Genomic DNA, 25332 nt, shown 5'->3' on the forward strand with positions numbered 1-25332 from the left:
TCTTATTTTCTAATAAAAGTTTAGAGACTGAGAGCCCTACTTAATGTGCTAACATGTACTTAAAAATATATATATCAATGAATTAAAAGAAAACAAAATAATCAGATGTAACAGAAGATATTGTATACATAAATACGTTCAAACAAACAAACAAAAAGCTTACCAACAGTTTAAACAAACGTTTTAATGCACTGGAGAGCTGGTTGTAAACAATGGAAGAAGATACCCAGTTTATAATTAGCACACTACGTCACCATGATGAAGAGGAGCTTTAGACGCTCATCCTGGTCACAGAACAAAGGGAAGTATGGATCTGACCCGTCTTTACATTAAGAGATCTTGGCTTGCGCCTCTAAATAAAATGAAATAAATAATACTAAAAGTTCTCTTCATTGAGGCGCCTTTAAGTTTCAATGTTGATATTCATGTCCCTGTTTTGGCCCCTTAGGGCTGCTGCAATTTCCTCTCAATAACCTAACATTAAGACAATTTTTTCGACTTAATTTAATTGACTGAACATTCACCTGATTCCACTCTGGCGTATTCCATTATTTACACATTTGAATGTAAACTTAAATGTGGATGTTTTTCTTTTGATATAGCTAAATTGTGATCTTATAGAACCGGAAACTTTCTATTTATGCGTCGCGTAGTATTCTGGGTACAAAAAAAAAGTGTGTGTGTGTGTGTGTGTGTCACTCTCAATTCTGTTGGAGTTGGGGTTTTCTAAGAAATAGCAACTGTTTAGTCTAGGGATAGTAGACATTATTTCAAGAAAGCAGAAAGAGGTGGCTGTAACAGCATTCTAGAGTGCACCTCTAGGTGTGAGAGACCTGCCACAACGTTTGGAAATAAATGTTGCTGGAAATGAACAAATGTGGTATGTATGCATACTTATAATTTATTTTAATGTGGTTAACGGTTTTCGTGATCAGAGAAGCGACTATTGATAGTTTGTAATTAGCAAATAATCTTATCCGTTTGCTTGTGTAAAAAAAAAAAAAAGCTGCAGTAAAAGCCATTCGGATGGGGCAGCTGACAAACTTTTTTTAATGCTTCTATTATAGTTCAAGTGAGATGTACTGTATTGATTTACATATTTATTAATGACAGTGTGTTTTAGGAGAAGTTCAAATGAAACGGTTCCACTGTTTTGTGGGATACTTTGCAGACGTCTTAAACGTTGTTTTGGTTTATTATTATTCCAATCTAGCAGTATCCAGGTAACGGAGTGATTTTCAACAAGGCATCTGGGTTATAATAGCTTGAAATAATGTAATTCCAGCATTAAAAGGCAGTTTGCATTACAAGGGCATTGGCAATGTTGCTATAAACTTCAGTTGAATTAAATATGTCCTGACACCAACCCCTATACATAATTGCATCGCCTTGAACCTGGCCTCTTTAGCTGTGTCCTGTTTCTAATTCACCATTGTTATCATGAGTTTGGGGCATCGGCCAGTGCGTCTGCTAATAAACCCAGTGGCTTTTTTGTCCATGGTGATCCTATGCTTTTGACATTGACACACACACACATAAGAATGCTAACCCAGCAGAGAAGCAAGGAGGCGGTTTTCCTTTGTAGTCACTAAGGAATGCGGAAATGTTGCAGCTCTGTGTCAAACTTCTCCTGAGGGGGTCACGGCATAGTCAGCCAGCGTGGGAAAGGGAAAAGGGAAAAACAGAATCGCAGCCCACAGACCTGCATTAAAATATTTTGGATTAGAACTTAAAAAAAAAAAAAGGTTGCGTAAAGAGAAATACAATTTGGTAGATTAAGAGCTCATCTATACGCTTTGATCTCCAAAAAAACTTTTGCACTTGCACTGTTTTTGTTGTGTATGTGTGTGGGAAACGAATCCCCCTTTTTTGTGCTGCTCTGCCTAAATTCCTGCTGAAGCTGTTGTTGCTACTGCTGGAGAATGGGGGCCCGAGAGTACACTGCGCCTCTAACTGTGTGGCCCGGGCTGAGGACAGTAGGTGATCAGTGAACTGTTTGCAAAGTTCCATTCGCGAAGGAAGAGGTGCACCGGAGTGACGTTGCATCCCTCTTTGGAATTGTCGATTTGAAATTATGGCGATCTGGTAATTGGAAGAGGGCACAGATACAATCTTCGTGCGACAGTTTGTGATTTTAAAACGGCTATTGTAGGTGATTTAATTTATATGCTCATTTATTTTGACAGTTTTGATTTTAACATATATAATATGCACGTTGTTTGATTTTTGTTGTTGTTTTTAATTTAGCAATTATTTCCCCTCTGTTTTGGTTGTATTTCCCCTATATTTTAATACTTGTTTAACAAATTATAAATAATCGTATTTTAAGGGTAATATTTATTTCCAAAACCAATGGAATTCCACAAATCGAATTACTACTGTACACATTTGATACTAATAATATGTAAACGATAATTATATAGTTACATATAACAGATGATGGTATGTACACATCTAGATTGTCGTTCTGTATCAAGGGTCTCACTAAAATCACCATCAAATTGTGACTTGGTGAAGATACTCAAATCGATCACTGACAGACAATAGCTTTCTTAACTAGCACCACGTGTATAGCGAAGACTTTTAAATACAGTCGCACGTTGCAACACTCGGAAAAACATACTGTTAATTTAGCATTCATATTTGTATATATTTTCTTTGTGTTTATTTCATGTAAGTATTTTAAACCTGCATGTTATTAAGGTCGTAACTTCGTTATAAATTATATAATGACTGAAAATAAACGCTTGGCTCAATAGTGATACGATTAGCGTGTTTGTTATAATATGTTAATAATATAATGTACTTAATAGCATCGAGGGAAAAGGGGTGGTAGGTGATAGACATCAGTTAACAATATACACTTGATTGGCTCATGTTTTCTTTATTTGTTTTAGTTTTTTTTTTCATGTATATTTTAATAGACATGAAATTGCTTCACCTGCCCAATTGATGTCTTCTTTATAACTGCTGTTGCCTGCCTGCCTGCCTGCCTGCCTGCCTGCCTGGGACGCTGGTTCCTTCTACAACTCGTTCTAAAGATGGATAAAGAAAGCTCAACTCAACAGTACGAACCGGTTGCTGAGATCGGCGAAGGAGCTTATGGGAAGGTGTATAAAGCACGGGATTTGAAGAATGGGGGTCGCTTTGTAGCCCTCAAAAGGGTCCGGGTTCAAACAGGAGAAGAGGGGATGCCTCTCTCTACCATCCGCGAGGTGGCAGTACTGAAACAGTTGGAATCATTTGAACACCCCAACGTTGTCAGGTGAGAGGGATCAATAACTGGAGGGTACGGGTTTCCACTATTCAACTGTCATAGTTTGGGATGTCAAGTTGACGTCCACAGTTTACTTTAGGCTTCTTTGTGACTGTGTGTCATAACAAGTTTGTTGTTGTTGTTTCATTTTGTTGTAGTTGTTTTATATTTACTGTATGATAAATAAGAATTTAAGATAAAGCCTATGCACGGAATATTTGGGGAAGTTTTGGATTTGTAAATACAAATACTGATGTATGTACTTGTTGATTTGGGGTACTTTCATTCTTGGCCTGAGTGGGTTTTCCCTCAGAATTAAAACATCAAACTGTGATGGCCCTGTGCTCCTGGAACATTTTCTGAAGATGTGTATGGAACATGTGTTTGACTGTAGGGGTATGTGTGTTTTGTGTTAACATTGATCTGATGACAACATTTGCAAGAACAGTACCAGTACCAGTACATTTCAAAGCAGACCTGTAAGAAGAATTCTGCATTCCACAAATGTCTTTTATTATTATAGTTTTTATTTGTTCCAGAATTTGGTATACAGAAAAAACAAAAACAAAGATAAATCAAGACACACATGATATCCCTTTTGTTATTTACATGAACACATCTGATTTTGTTACTATGTATTATTCTCCTAGATCAATTCAGTTGACTTGTATGCACTTCTTTGAATAAGGCACACTAATAGGTCCAGGGTTGTTAACAAAGGTGGAGTAGCTTTTTATAGGTGCAATAGCAGAAACAAGAAACATGTTGTCTAGTTTTACAATCCTTATCAATTGCATCAATGTGATATTTCCAGTGGAATTCTCACTGCAGCCCTTCACTAGCAGTACTTGTGTGGGTTTAAAGTGGTCAGAGTTCTTGAGATGCGTTGTTCATTGTGTCTACTTATCAGTATAATCTCACACAATCTGGTGATAATTTAATATCGCAAACAGATGAGCATAAGTGTATGAGGGGAAAACCTTACATAGGTTGTGTTAAGGAAACCAATGCAAAGCACTTTAGAGTGGTGGATGAGTTCATCCCAGTATCAATAGGTAAGACTCAAACATATTGCATTCTCATTGTTTGGAGCTGGACATGTTGGTTTGTCATGCAAGGTGCTTTTTCAGTAGTGTGATTGAACTAAAAAGCTTTAAATTAAGGTCTGGGATATCTTTATTAAAAGTGTCAGTTGATTAAAAATGTCAAGTGTCAGTTGACTCATACTGAAAACTATTACTGAATCACATGAGTTTTCCGTCTGTAAAAGGATTTCCATCACAATGGCCTCTTATTGTGGAAAACTAAAATGTTTTCACACGTACTTGATTGTTGTGATCTTTTTAGTGTTTTTTTTTTCTCCTGTTGAACTGTAACTTGATTGAGACCATCTCTGCTTAGTGAAAAACTGTTAGATTTGCATCGCAACTGAAAATAAGTAAGCCGCAGATGCTTAAATGCAGTAGTAGTCATGACAGTAAAATGCTGTACTGTAATGTCATTTTAATTCAAAAGCCATTACACGTAACACCGCACGGCAGTTAAACTAGGCACCCTCACGAGACAATCGCTTCTCAAGTATACTGTAGTAAAATAGGATTCTGCAGCCTAGAATAAACATAATCGTGATCATATAACATGTCGCTTATCCACAAGAACTTGTTTCGATGTATTGCCCTCAGTGATTGAGCACCATTGACATTTGCATACTGTATTTAAACTGCTGATGCGCGGAGGCACGCTTTTACTTATTGTAATCATATCGTCTGCTTTTAAGAATCAACTGCTTATAAGAATCAAATCATCCGGCATTATGTTTTGCCCCTCTACTTTTCCTCTTAGTGTATACACATTATTAGTCTATGTTTTGTTATGGTTTTGCCTTTAAACGGGTTAAAATGTAATAACAAACAGAAAGTCATTCAGAAGATGCCAGATGTACAACATTGATAAAAATTAATAACTAAATAAACACAATAAAACGCACCCTAAAAGAACATTGGTTTGATCCATAGTCCGCACTGCACTATTTACAACAGCGGTGTGACTGCAACAGAAGATGCTGGGCAGTTTGTGGAGACTATAAAACGTGATTAATTAAATATATGCTAGGTAGTTAGTTGAGTTTTTGTTTATTTTTATTATTCACTATTAATTAATGCATTGAAAAAAAGGCAAGAGAGAACCAGACAGTTATTTATTTGTTTTAAAGAAGGAAGTTAGTAGGTTATTTGTTTTGAATAAGGAAGTTAGTAGGTTCATGTTGCTGCAGGGTCATGAACAATGTATCTGTTCGTTGTTTATCTGTTCAATCTGTCTGTTCAACTCCACCAAACGGGAGTTTACCCACTTTTTTTATTTAGCACTACACCACTGATTCAGAGGATCCCTATTGAGTCATTATTGTTTCTTTATTACGGTACAATCCAAAAATGTGTTATTGTATATTTTGTTTAATCCCCGTTCCTGATCAAACATCTGCAGTCTAAAGGCCATTGCACACTGGATCCGATGATGCATCTGATTTTAATGTGCGTCTAAGAAGAAAAAAACGATCCCTATTGCACCATGCACACTGAGTCTGGTTCGGTTTGATCCGATTGAATGTGCGTTAAAATGACATTGACCAATGAAAAATGACTGGGAAGACATGTGGGTTCTTGCAGTTTCCTGAACAAATTGGAAAAACTAATTGTGTGTGTCGCCAAACAAAAAATACTTTATGATAAATCCAACAAAGATTACAAAGACTTTGGTGGAAAAAAAAGAAAACATGGAAAGGCATTGCTTTGGACTTGGGCATGAATGATATGTATTGTAAAACATGAAATAATGAACTGATAGCATACATAAACACATGGATATTTACTACAAAGCCTCTACTGCACATCAGCGCTCTGAAGTACGATATTGACGCATCTGGGACCCTATTCATAAAAGTACTTGCCGACTGCGGTACTAAAACGAATTTTGTATAAAACAAGTCGTCCATTTTGCTATTCATAAAATGATCTGAGCAAACGGGCGACTGTCGCAAAGCACTTTATGAATGGGTATACAGTCGTTCAAGAACGAAAATCCGCCCCTTTTTGATGACATCATCAGCATTTTTAATGTTAACTGGTGGCGTCCGTAGCTGTTGCAAAAAGAAAAACGGAATCCACCAACAGTTGCCTACTACTTTAAACCCTGCAGCTGCCAGTCACAGGCAGTTTGCAAAACCTGATTCCGATGCCCCTATCAAGTCTGCCAAAAATTCAGGACATGTCATAATTTAGAAAAAAAAAGTATTTTTTAAATAAATACTTTGTATTTTCGTTTTGTTTGGCAACACTGGTAAACACATTTCCATACGCACACATTAGATTTCCATTCTTATGCAGGACCAAAAAAAAAACTAAAAAACTAAACCAAAAGCACTGTAGGAGGACGTTTGAGTAATATTGTAATTCTAGTGATAATAATAATAATAATAATAATAATAATAATAATAATAATAATAATAATAAACCCCGCTTAAAGCAGGGAATCAATCCGGGGCGAGTTTATGTTTATGAATCGGTGAAAGTTTCACGTCGTATTGCACACCGTACACAAAATGCATAGTTTGTTTTGTGGTGCTCAAAAAAAAGAGACTCTTTCGATCAGTGTTTTTTGCAATACCAAGCAAGCCCAAATTTCCCACCGACTGCATCAGCAGCACTGGTATAATGTATATTGTAACGCTCCATGAAAATAAACAGGTTCACACAGGCAGTATTTGTCCAAACTGTTTATTGTGAACGCAGGTAAAACAAATAAAAAGAAAAGGAGCGCTGTCTGAAGACAACAATCTGGTGACTACCACCGGCAGTCCTGCGCCAGTCAAACGGTAACTAAATTAGTCAGGATTTGTGACATTAAATACAATGGTTTGCTTTGCTTTGAACACAAAATGTTCGTTAATAATAATGAACAACCATGAGTACGAATGAAATTATATATACTTATTTTTATTTATTATCATAATGTGAAATTGAAATCTGATGTGCATGTTAAAAGTTTGTATTTCCTTTTTTGTTTTTAATCGGAAGTGTTCTAACTATTTTGCACAACAGTGTATTTGTTTATTAGAAGTCAGGTTACCAATTGCACCACTGTGATTACGCACCTTAAAGTTACCATTTCCATCCCCTCCCGGAAAAAAATCCTGGCTACGCCACTGCTGCTCTGTGTTGGATTCCTGGGCTTTTAATGATGTTTGTGCAGCCAGGGTTTATTATTATTATTTAAAAATGTTTTTCGTAAGTGGGTAGTGAATATGTAAGTGTGCAGCTTATTTCAAACTTTCAAACCTTAATAACATAACCAAAGAGTGTCTAAGACCCTTCACCGTTCTATTTACTCTCATGTGAGACTTTCACTTTTTCAGTCAACGAAAATATCTGCTAAAAACGAATTTGATTTTGATGTAGCTCTGTTAAAATGGCAAAATGACAGCTACGTTTGGAGTTTTTCTAAAAACAAAAAAACTAAACCACCAACGCCAGAGACATCAACAGAAACCGAACCTGACTCTTCTGTAGTTCAGAATGTTATTAACAGCACGAGAGTGTGACGATACTTCCATTTCAAACGCTCAGGTTAGTGCAGGTGCAGCTGTCTGTCGATAAGAGACCATTGCCTGTAGTGTTGTTTGCAGCTCTCTTGATTGTGACAATCTGGCGTAGAACTGTTTGTGATGAAATATCTGGTAATGTTAGGAAGCTAGCTTAATGTTTACATAAAAGTTGTTAAAATCGGGCTTGGTTTGAGCACGGTTTTGCTTCGTTAATTCGGTTTTTTTTAGCAGGGGGCTGTGCCCCACCAGTTTTTTGAGCCACAAGTCGCCATTGATGCCAGAGAATATGTTCTTGTGGGAGTATATATTTATATTGAACATTTTCCTTCATATAAAGCTACAGATTTTTTTTTTTTCAAAATTGGCAGTGTTAATCATGTTTGTCAAACTGTATAACAGAGCAAGTGTAGTATTAAAATATGCCTTAAAATAGTCTGCTGAGGCTGTCGTTAGTTTAGACTTGACTGTAGAAAGCGATCAATAACTCCTAGTTATTGACAGCATTCTGTAATTTAAGCTTTCTCTCAATTTCGTTAAAAAGCATGCTGTGGCAGACTGGCTTGCAGTGGTGAGGTGTGGTGACGTCACGGACCAGGAAGTAACAGAACCACAACAATGGATGGGCGGGTGAAACTGAACGCAACGACGTTCAGCTGATTTTAATAAATAAATAAAACACAAAAAAAAGATTAAAACAAAACAACAAAACAGAAACCAAAGGGCACGAGGGCCAAACAAACCAGACAGACCAACAAGTAAGTGTCGTGCTGGCTACTCCAGCACGTTTTAGCAATTGTTATTGTCTCCTCTCTATCTCCCCGTACCTCCTCTCTGTACACCCAACCCTGCAGCGCAGACAGCTGCAGGTTCTTATACTCTGGCTGAGGGGTTAACTAGCTGTTAATTATCTTATTTCCCCTCGGCCACAGTCTGCACGCGTTTGGTAAGGATGCGCGACTGTCAGCTAGTTAAATAATCAGTAGCTGATCAGCCACGCATCCTCACAGGGTTTTAAATTATAAATAATAACAAAAGACGCGGCACTTTTAACTGCGCCGCAAACAAAAATACAAATAATAATAAATAGGGGCGGGAAACTCCGCCACAATGCTCTAAAACCTTCCGTATTATTATCGCCTGACAAAGGTGACGGTCATAAGATCAATTCATCCAATGAAAGACTGACAGGTGAGACATCTCAGTCCCGCCCCCAAATTTCATTTTCAGATTGATTGTTCAAACACACTAATACGGATGAAAAACAAGCTGGCAAAAGTAAACCCAAACAATTATTATTATTATCGTTATCATTAGTCAAATAGACTAGAATGTTTTGATTTTTTTTTCATTAAAAACATGTAGTTGTTCTTTATTGAAATTCATTTTCAGCTTTCAAGCTTGTTGTGCACTACTCATTCACTCAAAGCAAGTAGGAATTTGCTTGCATCGTTTAAGATGTTTTTCAAGTCAAGTAAGCTTATTTATGTATACAAAACGACAATAGAGTCGCAGTCCTTCTTTCGTAGCCAGTGTCATCTTACTTTAAAGCAGGGGTCTCCAATCCTGGTCCTGGAGGGCTGGTGTCCCTCCTGGTTTTTGTTCCAACTGTACCCTAAATTAATTGGACCAATTATTACCAATTATTGTTCTAATTAAGTAATTTAGGGCACAGTTGGAACAAAATCCAAGAGGGACACCGGCCCTCCCAGACCATGATTGGACACTCCTGCTTTAAAGGCTCGTACCTGAAACCCGAAGGTAATTAAAATGTTGCTTCTATTTAGAGCCCTGTGAAATTTTTTTTCACAAATTTTACTTTTATTTCATTTTATTGCAGATAATGCAATTAATAAAAACAACTCAAACAGATGTATATCAATAGTATATATATAGCATACATCATGTTTTAACTACATACATCATTCTTATTAAACATTTTCTGCTTTTTATAACATGACAGAAACAGGCCTTGCACAGAAAAATATATTTTTTTAATTAACTGCCTATTTACAAGTAAATACTGCCCATGCCCGCTATAAAAATACAATAAGATCAAATAAAAAATATATACACACTGCCCTACTATTATGGAGATGTCATAATCATTGCACATACAGCAATCTACCCATTAAACAAATGTATTTCAAGCTTGGGGAGGTACACTAGTATATAACAGTGTACAGCAAGCTTGGGTTTTCTCAGTACTTAAGCAAAGCAGTAAGCAAAGCAGATTAATTCATTCAAATTCATCCAAAACCAAAACAGCATTTGCTCCAGTGCAAAGTTTGCACCATTTGAAATAAAACAAATAATTAGCATACTAATACAACATATAAGCAAACAGACATATTTTCCCCAAAAGGAATAAACAGCTAATGCTTAACAACAGTATCTTTCGAGTCACATTCCAGCTAACAGTTGTAAAATCTGCATATTATTATTTTGTCACTGTTGTTATGTGCGGTTTAGGCATTTCAGAAACAAACGTATCTTCTCTTTCATCACAATTTTAATTCCCAAACTATTCGCTCCAAATTATACACCTGCGCAAGTGCTAGTCAGAGCTTCTGTTTCCCTTCAGACCGTGTCTATGGTAACAACTGAGCCTTGGCAACTACGATTGCAAGTATTTATTTAAAGTATTGTTTGTATAAACCTCCCAATTTAAAAATGTAATTCTGTTGTAGCGATCCTTACAGCTGTGTTTGTGCACTGTAATTCCTGCTGTAAATGTGTTCCCCTCCCGCTCAGTATTTCCTGCCGCTAGTTTGTTTACCTCTGTCTGTCCCTGTGTAACCTAAGCCTGTGTCTGGGCATTTTCTGTGTCTCCCCTGTGATTGGCTGTTCTCTCTGTCCTCATTGGCTGTTGTTTGTCTGTGCCCATTGGACCTAGTGTGCGGCTAAAGGCCAATGGGATGGGCTGCCAGTAAGGGGGCGGGGCTAAGGTTAAAAGAAGGCATTGTGACGCCATTTGTGTTGGCGTTGGTGTTGGTCTTGGTCTTGGTCTTGGTCTTGTAACCTGAGTAACTAACAGAGCTGTGGTCTCTGTGTGAGAAACAAGCATGCACATGGATTAGGGATTGGTTAACATGTAGAAAACAGAAAGTACTGATTAGAGGAGAAACCTCAAAATGGAGCGAGGTAACCAGTGGTGTACCACAGGGATCAGTATTAGGTTCTCTGCTATTCCTAATCTACATTAATGATTTAGATTCTGGTATAGTAAGCAAACTTGTTAAATTTGCAGACAACGACAAAATAGGAGGAGTGGCAAACACTGTTGCAGCAGCAAAGGTCATTCAAAATGATCTAGACAACATTCAGAACTGGGCAGTCACATGGCAAGTGACATTTAATAGAGAAAAGTGTAAGGTACTGCACGCAGGCAATAAAAATGTGCATTATAAATATCATATGGGAGGTACTGAAATTGAAGAAGGAATCTATGAAAAAGACCTAGGAGTTTATGTTGACTCGGAAATGTCTTCATCTGTCTTCATCTATAAAAAAGGCCAATAAGATGCTTGGATATATTTAAATCAAGGGAAGTAATGTTAAAACTTTACAATGCATTAGTAAGACCTCATCTAGAATATTGTGTTCAGTTCTGGTCACCGTGTTAGAAAAAGGATATTGCTGCTCTAGAAAGAGTGCAAAGAAGAGCGACCAGAATTATCCTGTGTTTAAAAGGCATGTCGTATGCAGACAGGCTCAAAGAATTGAATCTGTTCAGTCTTGAACAAAGAAGACTATGCGGTGATTTCAAGCATTCAGAATTCTAAAAGGTATTGACAATGTCGACCCAGGGGACTTTTTCGACCTGAAAAAGAACCAGGGGTCAGAAATGGAGATTAGATAAAGGGGCATTCAGAACAGAAAATAGGAGGTACTTTTTTACACAGAGAATTGTGAGGGTCTTAAACCAACACCCCAGTAATGTTGTTGAAGCTGACACCCTGGGATCTGAGATTCTGGGATCAATAAGCTACTAACAACCAAACGAGCAAGATGGGCCGAATGGCCTCCTCTCGTTTGTAAACGTTCTTATGTTCTTAAGTATCTCTCTCATTTTCTGCCTCCTGCTGAAATTCTACACTGTTTGCTTTATAATGATTTTTCATTTTATTTCGTTATATTTTTGCATATCATTTTATTTAGTTTTATAGGTTGAATTTAGTTTTATTTCGTGCTAATATTTGCGAAAAACACGAGTTTCTACTTATATTCCTCTCCCCGTCCGTTCTGCGCACTGTCAACCTTGTTAAGACTGAACCCAGGTCGGGACCCCGATAGGAGTGAATTAGTGAAAGAGGCTTTAGTTTATACTATTAAATATATACTGTTAAAATTGTTTTATTCAGCAAAAAAAAAAAAAAGTGTTTGCATTTGTTTCAGAATGAAGTCTTTTTTTATACAGGAAACAGTGCTTCTGACAAGGCAAGTATTTTTAACTTCCTTACTTAGGGAATGCTTACTTTCAAAAGAATTGTACTTGCTTTTCTTTGTTTAACTCTCATTTAATAAACTACATGTGGGAATTCTAGGTGTAGCACTGTGCAGAGAGATGCCATTGGTACTGCTTGTGCCATTTGGAGCTACTTGCATGTATTTGTAATGAATGCATGCTATATTGAACATTTTATACTGAAACACTTGCCCAATTCTGTCAGATTGCAATTACTAAAACTGTTTGCTTGGTTTCTTAGAGCTTCTTAATTGTAATTTTTTTTTTAAATTTGCCTCTCTACGCTCTGCAGTTAGTCCTTCAGTTTGCCCCTCACTTCTTAACAAAGTTAGGTGCCTATGATTGAGACACAAAATAGTTGGACTATTGCTTCTGACAAATTAAAACACTGAATTGTTGTACTGCTTTTAGAATGAAACACTCACCTATAGGAACCAAAACTGACTTGTGTTACTGAATAAGAAAGTTTACTGGTTCAGAGCTTATAATTTAGATTGTTGTTATTATGCAGTTAAATAAACTGTAATTCAAAAGCTTTATTTTTACAGTTGGTTACTAGTTATCAACATTGAAAATTGTCAAACTCCTTAAATTAGGTCTTTGAAAATTGTCAAAATGGCCCTTGAAGTTCCTTGAAAAGTCCTTGATGTATCAGAAAAACTGAATGAGCCCTGTATTTACCACATCTGTTTGAGTTAAGCAGAGATTGTATATGCTTTTTGCAGCTGAGGTTTTATAAAATTTTGTGAATCGGTCATACATTTGAAAGGTTTGATGAGTAGCATTTCAAAAACTATGTTTGTTAACTAGCCTCATGTGTGATTTATCAAGCTGATCCATCTGGTAAAATGTAAAGTTCAAATTTGAAAGTGGTCCAAAATGGCTAAAAATGCATCTCAGCCTTTATAAAACTATACTAATAGTAACCATTTAGCCTTAAATGGTAAGCAATGGTAAATAATGGTATTTCAGTGGTATTCTTAATGGTAGAAGAATACACAATGGTATTTCAATGGTACTTCAATGGTACTTTTTTTTACATACCATTAAGTCTCAGTAATATTTGAATGGAATAAATGGTAAATCTACACAATGAACGGTGAAAGTTTATGAACGGTGTTAGAATAATAATAGCCATTAGTTAATTGTTGTATACAATGCTTTGAGTAAATCTGTTATTTTATAGAAGTTTTGGCAAATATGAATTTTAAAATACATTTTAAGTGGCCACCAGTATATTTGTATTTTCCTGAATTTCTTTTATAATGTGTAAAATGAATTGTCATGAGTGCCAGAATATTTCAATACGTCTTTGTTTACCCTGTTTTTAAGTCTCCGTTTGTACTTCCAAAGTCTTTCAAAAAATTGTTTGCCCACATTAGGAAAGATATTGTTAATATAACATTGTAGTCAGTCAGTATAAGAAGCTGATACCGTATTCCGTCGAATTTAGGACGCAGCCCAAATTTCCCACCTTCAATTTGAGGAAAAAATAGAACATCAAATAAATATGCATTTGCAAAGATACAACCTCAGTTACACATATGGAGGCAGTTTGCGGCTGTCTGCTGTCACACAGAGCATTACAGTTATGTGCTGCTTCTCCTTTCCAGTCGTGATTACTCACACCTGTTTTTCTGCCAATTTGTGAACTGTGGTATTGCTTGGCATGTCGAAAAATACAGGGGTCTAATCAGCATTTCCTATCTGTCCAAGATGGTACTGTTTGTTAGAAATGCTGAAATTGTAAAAGCTTCTCTTTGAATTCCTCAGGAAGCTACTGCGGCTTCTTTGAAAATGGCTGCCTGTATGTCATGGACGATTTGAGATTGGGCAGTAACGGTTTGGTTCATCTTTTCTCAGCAGTAAGTCACGTTGCTGCTTGTGTATTTTGGCAGTGACGTCTATGTTCGTCTTTTCTCACGTTGCTATTTGTGTACTCGGGTAGTCATGTCTTTTGTTGCCGATTTTAATACACGTGTCACTATACTGTACTCAGATTAAAGATGCAGGCTATTTTTGAGAAGCAAAAAATTGTTCAAAAAGTGTGTGTTAAATTTGAAGGAATACGATAATTAAATGGGATGGCACGAGACGTTCTCCCGAGGTGATCCTGCAGTGGCAGTTGTTTTTGAAAAAACCAAATGTTCAAGGTAAGCGCTATTATACTTACATTTATATTACACCTTTACAGATTTTATAAAGATATGTGAAATATTGTATTAGTATTATTTCTAAAATGTAGCGGATATCAGCTATAGCTCAGCTATAAATCCTTTTTGTGCTATAACCAAATTATTTTCTCCACACAGACTGAGCTAAAGAGAGAAAAATAAAATGCTTATTGTTACATTTTTTTGGTGGAACAAGCAGTTGAGATAGTGGAGTTTAAATATTAAGAAATAAGTGAAGACAAACTAAATGAAATGAATCAGAACGGCGAAACGTTAAAATGTATTTTGTGAAATGGCCTGGGAAGAACAAAAAATATCCACCAAGGATATTGAAATTTGCAGGTATGCCTTGTATTTAATACAAAAAAAAAATCTTCCTGTCATCCAATTTATTAAACAACATCATGCCTTGCGTGAATAAATTCTGGGTGATACTTGGCAGAAAGAAAAGGAGAAAGCATACCAAAAATGATTCAGATAACGACAAAAATTAGGCTGAAACATATGTAAGTAAATAAATATTATTTTGCATATCTTTTTGTTGTTTTTAAGCTTCTGTTATTACACACACACATACACGTGTGCGCACTGCTAAAAGTGTGCTGTTTGTATGTGAGTGTGTGAGAAGGAAGGGGGTTAGCGTTTGGTTATGTGAACGTGCTAATATTCAAGAGCAGTCCAGTGTATATTTAAATGCCCATGCCAGTAGCTTTATTATAACTTGCTGTATTGTGTGTATTACAGCAAACAAAGAAAATTAAGAAAGCGGACCATACTTCGGCTTACCAACTGGTACACAAAATAATAAAAAATAAATCCCAGTTTCTTCACAATGGTAAGTTTTCAAAATTTATATAACAAATAAAAACCTATATATAGCTGTGGCCAAAAGTTTTGCATCACCTAGAATTTTATGACAGACATAATAAAACATTTATATATATAGAGACGTGCTCAAATTTGTTGGTACCCCTCCACAAAAAACGAAGAATGCACAATTTTCTCTGAAATAACTTGAAACTGACAAAAGTAATTGGCATCCACCATTGTTTATTCCATATTTAATAGAAATCAGACTTTGCTTTTGATTTTTTATTCAACATAATATTGTAAATAAGAAAACAAATGAAAATGGCATGGACAAAAATGATGGGACCGCTAACCTAATATTTTGTTGCACAACCTTTAGAGGCAATCACTGCAATCAGACGTTTTCTGTAGCTCTCAATGAGACTTCTGCACCTGTTAACAGGTAGTTTGGCCCACTCTTCCTGAGCAAACTGCTCCAGCTGTCTCAGGTTTGATGGGTGCCTTCTCCAGACTGCAAGTTTCAGCTCTTTCCATAGATGTTCGATAGGATTCGGATCAGGACTCATAGAAGGCCACTTCAGAATAGTCCAATGTTTTGTTCTTATCCATTCTTGGGTGCTTTTAGCTGTGTGTTTTGGGTCATTATCCTGTTGGAGGACCCATGACCTGCGACTGAGACAGAGCTTTCTGACACTGGGCAGTACGTTTCGCTCCAGAATGCCTTGATAGTTTTGAGATTTCATTGTCCCCTGCACAGATTCAAGGCACCCTGTGCCAGGCGCAGCAAAGCAGCCCCAAAACATAACCGAGCCTCCTCCATGTTTCACTGTAGGTATGGTGTTCTTTTCTTTGAAAGCTTCATTTTTTCGTCTGTGAACATAGAGCTGATGTGACTTGCCAAAAATATCCAGTTTTGACTCATCTGTCCAAAGGACATTCTTCCAGAAGGATTGTGGCTTGTCAATATGCATTTTAGCAAATTCCAGTCTGGCTTTTTTATGTTTTTCTTTCAAAAGTGGAGTCCTCCTGGGTCTTCTTCCATGGAGCCCACTTTCGCTCAAAAAGCAACGGTTGGTGTGATCAGAAACTGACGTACCTTCACCTTGGAGTTCAGCTTGTATCTCTTTGGCAGTTATCCTTGGTTCTTTTTCTACCATTCGCACTATCCTTCTGTTCACTCTGGGGTCGATTTTCCTCTTGCGGCCGCGCCCAGGGAGGTTGGCTACAGTTCCATGGACCTTAAACTTCTTAATAATATTTGCAACTGTTGTCACAGGAACATCAAGCTGCTTGGAGATGGTCTTGTAGCCGTTACCTTTACCATGCTTGTCTATTATTTTCTTTCTGATCTCCTCAGACAACTCTCTCCTTTGCTTTCTCTGGTCCATGTTCAGTGTGGTGCACACAATGATACCAAACAGCACAGTGACTACTTTTCTCCATTTAAATAGGCTGAATGACTGATTACAAGATTGGAGACATGTGTGATACTAATTAAAGAAACGAATTAGTTTGAAATATCACTATAATCCAATTATTTATTATCTTTTCTAAGGGGTACCAACAAATGTGTCCAGGCCATTTTAGAATATCTTTGTAGAATAAGCAATAATTCATCTCTTTTCACAGCTTCTTTGCTTTATTCTATGACATACCAAAGGCATGCAAGTATACATGATAAAATAGCTTTTAATTTCATCATTTTTCAGGAGGAATGAAGCATTATTTCAATGAGCTGTAAGGGTACCAACAAATTTGAGCATGTCTGTATATGAACATAATTTAGATATTTTATTTAACATCATGTAATCAAAGAACTACAAAATGATATCACAAAAGTCTACTGGAAGGCATAATAGTAGTTCAGTATTTCACGTTAGATTTTGAAATGTCACATTTTTCCATTTTTTCAAGTATATAAAAAACTACAAAGTGGTATGTAGTTCAATATGTTAACGTAACCTTATTCAGCATTATTCAGTTTGGGATGCGGAGGAATATCTCTTTCTTCACTGCCATGTTCACCTAAAAATGCATAATTCAATCCTTAATGTTCTTCCTATAAAATGTGAAATACAGGGAAGAATGGAGCTGCTCCAGAACCTCAGCTCTGGCTCCATGCTCCAGCATCCCCAGCTCCAGCTCCAGAGCACAGCTTAGAAAACTGGCAGGCTCCACTAAGGCACCAAGGGCTCCATAGCCGGAGCACATCCAACCCTGTTCTGTAGAACTCCAAAGCCAGTACGGAGTTAGCTGTGTGCTTGGAGATTGAGCAGAGCTGTATACTAGGTATCCCAAAGTGGGAGAAAAATTGAGGTATAATAGTTGGTTACAATATAAAAATAAAACAAAAAAAACTATTAATAAGTGCTAGATGTCATAATCTGAAATGTTTAGGCTTTTACAGGACTTAACATTCTAAAACAATTTCTACCTTAATTTACAGCAAAACCATCAAACTGAACAAGGAAGAGGAGGAATTGAGACTGAATAGCTCCCTCATGTCAGCTGTTTAAGTTTTCAAGAGCGATGTGGTCAACAATATTCCACTTTTAAATGATCTTTTATTTAAAGACTGACACACTTTATTTTTTTTATTGTAATTTCCGTCAAAATTCCATTCATTAATAAAAATGTTGTGTATTTCTGCCTACAAATGTTGGTTGATTATTTCTGCAGGAGAACCAACTCCAAAAGTTCACTATTGCTGTTTGCTGCACATTTTGTGTATGTGTGTGTGTGTGTGTGTGTGTGTGTGTGTGTATATATATATATATATATATATATATATATAATATAAAATTTAGTAGTCGGCAATTAATTTTACCCCATTTTTCTCCCAATTTGAAATAGCCAATTGTATTATTTTAGGCTCAGCTCATCGCTACCACCCCCACGCTTACTCGGGAGCAGCAAAGACGAACACACGCTGTCAGCTGTGTGCTGTCAGCCGACCGCTTTTTTTCACTCTGCAGGCCTGCCATGCAGCCACCTCAGAGCTGCAGCGTCGGAGGACAACGCAGCTCTGGGCAGCTTACAGGTAAGCCCGCAGGCGCCCAGCCAGTCTACAGGGGTCGCTGGTGCACGGTGAGCCGAGGACACCCTGGCCGACCTAAACCCTCCCCACCCGGGTGACGCTCGGCCAATTGTGCGCCGCCCCCTGGGAGCTCCTGTCCACGGTCGGCAGTGGAATAGCCTGGACTCGAAACGGCGACCTCCAGGCTATAGGGCGCATCCTGTGCTCCACACGGAGCGCCTCTACCGGATGCTCCACTCGGGAGCCCTCATTTTTTCTATTTTTAAAATGTCAACAAATTAAAAAAAACTTTAAATCAATACCACAATATTATAATGGTAATGTAATCACACTTATCTGCTTATAAACCTAAAACCTCCATACAGTACCTTACAGTATACCACCCAATGTACCTAGACTGTCATTTAAAATTCTACTGAGCTTACCACTGAAATATACCATTTAAATTACTATTCAGTTTACCATTGAATATACCATTTAAATTACTATTCAGTTTACCATGGAAAATACCATTAGCTACCATAAAGAGTTTTCCAAAACACCATTTAAATTACCATTTCAAATTATTATTATTTATTTCTTAGCAGACGCCCTTATCCAGGGCGACTTACAATTGTTACAAGTTGTTACAGTACAAAGTATCGCATTATAAAATATCACATTACAGAATATGATAATACAGATAAGAGCAGATATGAAAGTACAATAAAATCAATTCAAGTAAAAGCAAAATAAAGCATACAGTAACTTCTAAGTAAGAGCGAATTTGGCTAAGTGCAGTTAAACCTTAGTAACTATTTGCTTATATGTGTAAAGTCCAGTAAGAACACCTAGTAAGTATGATAAACGTATGAGAATGATTTCAAATAAGAGCAATTACAGAAAACATAAGTACAGATACCTATAAGAGTAAAATCAAATACAAGATACAGTAAGCTGTTATAGGTAGGAGCAGTAGTTGAATGCAGAAGGGTATGGAGCATTTCAGTGCAAGGACAAACTGATGCAAGTACTGGTACAAGTGGGTGCCATATACAGTGCCTATAGTAAGTATTCACCCTCTTCAGACGTTTTCACAGTTTGTTGTGTTACAACCTGAAATCTTGATGCATTTAAATTGGATTTTTTTCCCTTTGATTTACACAACCTACTCAACACTTTGAAGAGGCAAGATAATTTGTTTTGTGAAACAACAGTTAATGAAAAATAAAAAAACTGAAATGTCTTTGTTAGATAAGTATTCACCCCCCTGTCAATACTTGGTAGTACCACCTTTGGCAGCAATTACAGCTGTGAGTCTTTTGGGGTAAGTCTCTACCAGGTTTGCACATCTGGATCGTGCAATATTCACCCATTCTTCTTAGCAAAATTGTTCAAGCTCTGTCAAGTTGGATGGGGATCGTTGGTGGACAGCAATCTTGCCACAGATTCACAATCGGATTTAAGGCCGGGCTTTGACTGGGCCACCCTAGGACATTCACTTTCTTGTTTTTAAGCCACTCCAGTTTCGCTTTGGCTGTGTGCTTGGGGTCATTGTCCTGCTGAAAGGTGAATCTCCGTCCCAGTCTTAGGTCTTTTGCAGACTGAAGCAGGTTTTTCTCAAGGATTTGCCTGTATTTAGCTCCATCCATTTTGCCCTCTACCTTGACAAGCTTCCCAGTCCCTGCCGATGAAAAGCATCCCCATATCATGATGCTGCCACCACCATGCTTCACAGTAGGGATGGTGTTACCTGGGTGATTTGCTGTGTTGGGTTTGCGCCAGACATAATGCTTTGCATTTAGGCCATATAGTTCAATTTTTGTTTCATCTGACCACATCTTGTCAGTAACACCTGTTCTTTTGTGCATGTCATTATATTTTTAGTTCCTTGAGAATGGCCTGTTTTGAGTCAGGAAGTGAAATGCCAAATGCAAATGTCTGCCACATCTATATTTTAATTATACTTTGATGGGAAATACTTAAGAGATGTACTCATTTCTTCTATCCACACTCAGAAACCAAATGAGTCAAGGTAATTTAGTTATTGGTGTCTGCTCAGGGAATTTCCCCAGAAAATTCAGCAATATGGGGGAAGTTACATTTTGTTTACATTTAAAAGAAATAAAAAAATCTGTCCATTCAGCATTTGGTTATTTCTTGAAAGTATCCCGGTGGTTTCTGTGCTTTGAAATTGTTCTCAGATTTGGGCTCCTCCCTTTACCGTAAGAATAGAGCTTCTTTATGTTGATATTTTGATGTGATTGTTAGAATACTGCTGCAGAGTAGACAGTTACCTTTGAATGAGTGTTTGGCTGTTTAATGTGATTAGAGAAACCACCTCAGTCATTGCTAGACTAACAGAGTTTTCATTTTCATTCGGCAGTGGGAGTTGAGAAGTTTTTGGCTTAAGTTAGCTATCGGGGAGGGAGGAGGGAGTGGCACAAGGGCCAGTTCTTGACTGCTTTCACAGAGGAAATAGGTCTGTCAATTCAGAACAGCACTGGTATTCTTTTCTAAGAAACATTGTCAAGACAGGGTGATTTGAAGGCAGTACTAAGATCCAAACTTCTATATACCTTGACGAGAAAACAAAAGAAGCTTTGTGTTTCACAGTGACAAAGTCTATTAAGTTTACCTCTATTGCAAAATGCTATAACCATTGATATGTTTAATGTCTCAGAGGGTTGATGGAAATATATACTACAGTTAGTTCACATTAGACTTGACTAGACAATAGTCTTTTTAATTTATAAGTGAAATTATTCCATATTAAAAAAAATATCAAAAGGTTTTCATATTTATATTATAGTTGGTGTTTAACTCTTTGAACCAAGGAATAAAACCAACACCCAAGTATATATGCTTACCCACTCTTAGGGTCAGTTGACTGGAGAAAATCTGACCCAGCTGTATTCTTTGATTACCTTACTTAAAGTCCATTACCAGTGTTGTATAGTAAGAATGAACCCTTTCACTGCTGCATGGCTATCAATGATACAGAGCACATGCTTTGACATATAGCAGGTGTCTATAGGTGATACACGCAATAGAGTTTTATTAAAGGTGGTCCTGTGAATCAGTGTAAATATTTTTAAATATCTATATTTATTTATCAAAATCACAGAAAATGCAAGCACAGGGCCAGCAAGTATTAAAGTTGTTTCTGATTTGCTAATTCTTTCTGCCTGCTACTTTTCATAGATTGGTCAGTGCTAACCAATTTGAGCCAGTGCCCATTGCAAAATCACAAACGTGAAAAACTAGTGCATAGAACTATTTTTTGAAGATTATATTGCTAGGTTGCTATTACTAACCCATTTTATTCCAAAAAAGCTTAAAATGTGAATGTTTTACTGGGTAGAATATGGGAGGGTTTAGGTCATTCCAGCAATATGTTATATGGGGTTGTCTTGCTAAAGCAGGACTTAAGGTTTTACATCTTATTTGGATGGCAGTGATTACCAAAAAACAACATTCCCCACTTACCAAGCAAGGGTGTATTTTTTTGATGGAGTATGGCCAGGTTAACTTGCAACATCTGGCCGAGAACCTTTTCAAAGTCAGTGGCACATAATTTTAACCACAGCTGTCAGAAAAAGAACAACATTTAGCATCAGTCACCTTTTATTCACTTATAAATTAATTTGACATTAATGTTTACAATCATATGTGTCTCGTACACAATTTTTAGCCCCTAGATTCTTAATAATAATATAAGCATATAGTAAATGATATATCTGCTGAAAACTTGTATTCTAAATATTAATGCTGGATGCAGTAGTTGTTACCCGCAAGATAATTGTAACAGAAAGTAACACTGGTATTAAACTGTGTGCACAACTACATGCATAATAATTGTAAGTTTTCAGCATATGTTGGATGGGCTTATAACTGGTTAAGCTCCCCTCCCGATTTTCCTTCTTATTTTTTCCCTCAGGTTGTTTGATGTGTGCACAGTGTCAAGAACAGACAGAGAGACCAAACTGACCCTTGTCTTCGAGCATGTTGATCAAGATTTGACCACCTATTTGGAGAAAGCTCCACAGCCGGGTGTGCCTCCTGAAACCATTAAGGTACCTTGGATCTCTGCACTTATTTCAGTGAATGCTATGTATTTAGAGTAGAAAGGTAAGCCTAAACAATACTGTTGTGGCATATATTGCTTTAATTTCTGTTTAATATTTGACAGCAAGACCAAATATTGGAGTACACAGATGCATTTGTTTCTTTGATTATTCCCTTTTGAGGTTAACTTTCTGTATGCATGCATGTGTTGCCAGACAAAATTAAACATACCATCTACAGTAAATAGACTGGAAATACTGAATATGTGTGAATAAAGACAGACTGTAAGTAAATGCACACTATATTTACTACTCCCTGTATAGGCGCACATGATTTTTCACATCATTTGAAGTTGTACAGTATATGGACGTATTAACAACAAAGTTACAGGAACATGTTGCAGTGCATTTACTAGATTTGATTTATCAAGTCCTCTTTACTGTACGTGATTTAAAGTGTACCTTTGTATATTTTATTTAAAGTCGAAGCGCTTGTCAAATAATTTTACTAGTTTCTTTTAGTATTGGTACATATACTAGTATTGCTACATATTATAACTGTAGATGTGCACACCTGAAAATGTGCTGTTGCTGGAAGACCAGCCAGTAAATTATTATGTTGTTCTTTCATACAAAGACTGTGCTCTGTCATTTTGCTAGTGAAACTGCATACTGGATCATTTGCTATTTTGGTATAAACGTCCTACCCTTTCTGTTCACACTATAACTGAAATGAAGGTGGTTGTAGATTTGCCACCATTCAAAGCTGAATTTTGTCAAAGCGTGAAAATGGTACTACAACAATGACAACCATCAAAGCAACATAAGAAACATATTAACCAGTTTTAGTGACAACTAGTAATGATAGGGTTAAAGGAATGCTATTAGTTTAAGGCAATAGAAAGACATAACATAAACTTACTTTTAATATATTATAACAATGACAGAGGTGTGGCTAACATGATAAAACCACACCCCTAAAAACATGAAGAGGCCTCAAGGTAGTAACTTCAGATTTTGTGGGTTATAAACCCTTTATGCTAAATATGTTGCTGGCCATTAAATTGACCTAATATTGAGGTCATGAAACATTAGAATTTCAGGCTGCGTAGAGATAGGACACTGAGTTATTGTCCTAATGTTTGGTACACAACTGAATTCTATGATTTTCTTTGTCCAGTAAAATTAACTGCTGAACTGCTTCTTTCTGTAAAGTTCTATTACAGGTGGTGTCCAGTAATCATTGACCGTTTCACAGCCCCAATGATAGCATTTCCATTTTACTTCATGTTTACAAACAATTTGATCTGATATGTCATGCCCCTTAGACTATGCTACCAGGGAGGCTTTGTTTTGTTGCAGAGGGATTGAATTAAAATAGTACCATCATTGCCATAGTACTGTACATTAGTTTACTCTAAAAACTGAGCGCTTATACAGTGGCCTGAGGTTGTGTTCACAAGGTTATTCTGGGTTTAATAGTGAAAACCAAAAAAACAACTCAGACTTGTATGTGCTAGGGGCCACGTATTGATCTTGAGCAGTGTGGTAAAAGCTGTTAATGAAACTGTAAAGCAGTCAGAAGTAGCCAAAGGAATAAAAAAAGGGAGGTGAACAGGCATAAAGACGCAACAGGAAGTCAGAAACACAATAGAAAAGAACAAAATGCATTGTGAGGCAAAGTTAGCAGTAGGCGACTACTAAAAATAACTAGCACTTCTGTGTCAGCTAATGAGTGGACTGACATTAAAAGACCTTGTTATATATCGGGCTACCTTACCGTCACACACAAGGACCCATTCTAACACATTTCCTAAGGCTGTCTGTCTTTGCATTGTAGAAATGTCGCCAGTCAGTTCAGAGCGGCATCCGCAAATGTTTTCTGCATGAGTGTGCACTGTATTGTTTTAGATTTTTTAATCGCTGACCAGCTGGCTTGTTAGTGAATGGAACTGCGGGCCCCTCGCCATCTTTCTTGTGAGGTCTTGGCAGGGTGGCTGGGTAGGCTAGCTGCAGCCGGTGTCAAAGTAATTTAAGCAGCAACTGCAAAGCGGTGCCTTCTCATCAAACACGGCACCCCAGCCTCCCCCTCCCCACCAACCATTATTTTCTTCTTGTCATATGTTCATGCAAGTTACACCAGAGGAAATGACCGTTTAAAAAAAAAAAAAAAAAAAAAGTAAAGATAGCTTGTGGCACTTGGACCCCTCCAGACGCTATCCCTGAGGTTCAACGAGTGGATACAATTAGCTGCTACCCACAGACAGCTGCAGGGAAGTAGAGGCCCACTACTGGGCCTCACAGAAACATCTCTTTCCTGCTAGTAACAGTGTCAGCTATCAACATCTGCCATAATTTAGCTTTAGAAGGACACAATTCTTTTCTCCTTTCAGTCAAACAGCTTCCTGTTGTATTGGAACCGTGGCAAATGGCATGTGGATAAAATAAAGTAACAGAGGGTGGCCTGTAAATCTGTTTGACATGGCCTGGATTTAACTTTTGGCCCCTTACTCAGTAACTATCACTGTGTTTCCGGTCACCTTAGGCCCCTAATGGTATAATGAGCAAGTCGGTCAAAAGTATTTTGGGGAACCATTTGACCTTTATCAGAATTTTGCTCATTAAAAATAATGTTCAGTGCCATCAAAGCATAAAGGGACTTTGTTTTATTGAATCTTTTTATTCCATGCAAAATAACAAAAAAAGGAAATATGTTAGATGTGGAACTTAACAATTTGGCATTCTTTCCTCAGACACACGCACACATACACACGTACACACATGCACGCACACACACACACGCACAAATCTTATTCGATTTAGGATAAGAAGTTGATGTCGGTATCATTCTGTTCTCTTCACAGCTTGGAAGAGTGCTCTTCATAACCATAATCATGAAAAAAAGCTGGCAATGCTTTGGTCTATTAACCTGAGAACCTACAGC

At 37.2% G+C, this 25332-nt stretch overlaps 1 protein-coding gene across 7 annotated transcripts in view; it reads left to right on the top strand.

Annotated features, from left to right (window-relative positions):
• Positions 1-377: 377 nt before the first annotated feature.
• cdk6 (cyclin dependent kinase 6) overlaps positions 378-25332 on the top strand; it is a 94328-nt gene continuing 69373 nt past the window's right edge. The window contains exons 1-3 of one of the 7 annotated variants that reach the window (XM_059012427.1): positions 378-880; positions 3042-3265; positions 22262-22397. In XM_059012427.1, the coding sequence (XP_058868410.1) occupies positions 3042-3265; positions 22262-22397 (360 nt within the window). In that variant the 5' untranslated portion in view covers positions 378-880. Of the gene's footprint in view, positions 881-1198; positions 2153-2897; positions 3266-22261; positions 22398-25332 lie in introns of those variants that run through there. The other 6 variants (XM_059012423.1, XM_059012413.1, XM_059012433.1 and 3 more) reach the window with 6 other exon arrangements.

Source organism: Acipenser ruthenus, chromosome 3, assembly GCF_902713425.1.
Source record: "Acipenser ruthenus chromosome 3, fAciRut3.2 maternal haplotype, whole genome shotgun sequence".
NCBI lineage: Eukaryota > Metazoa > Chordata > Actinopteri > Acipenseriformes > Acipenseridae > Acipenser > Acipenser ruthenus.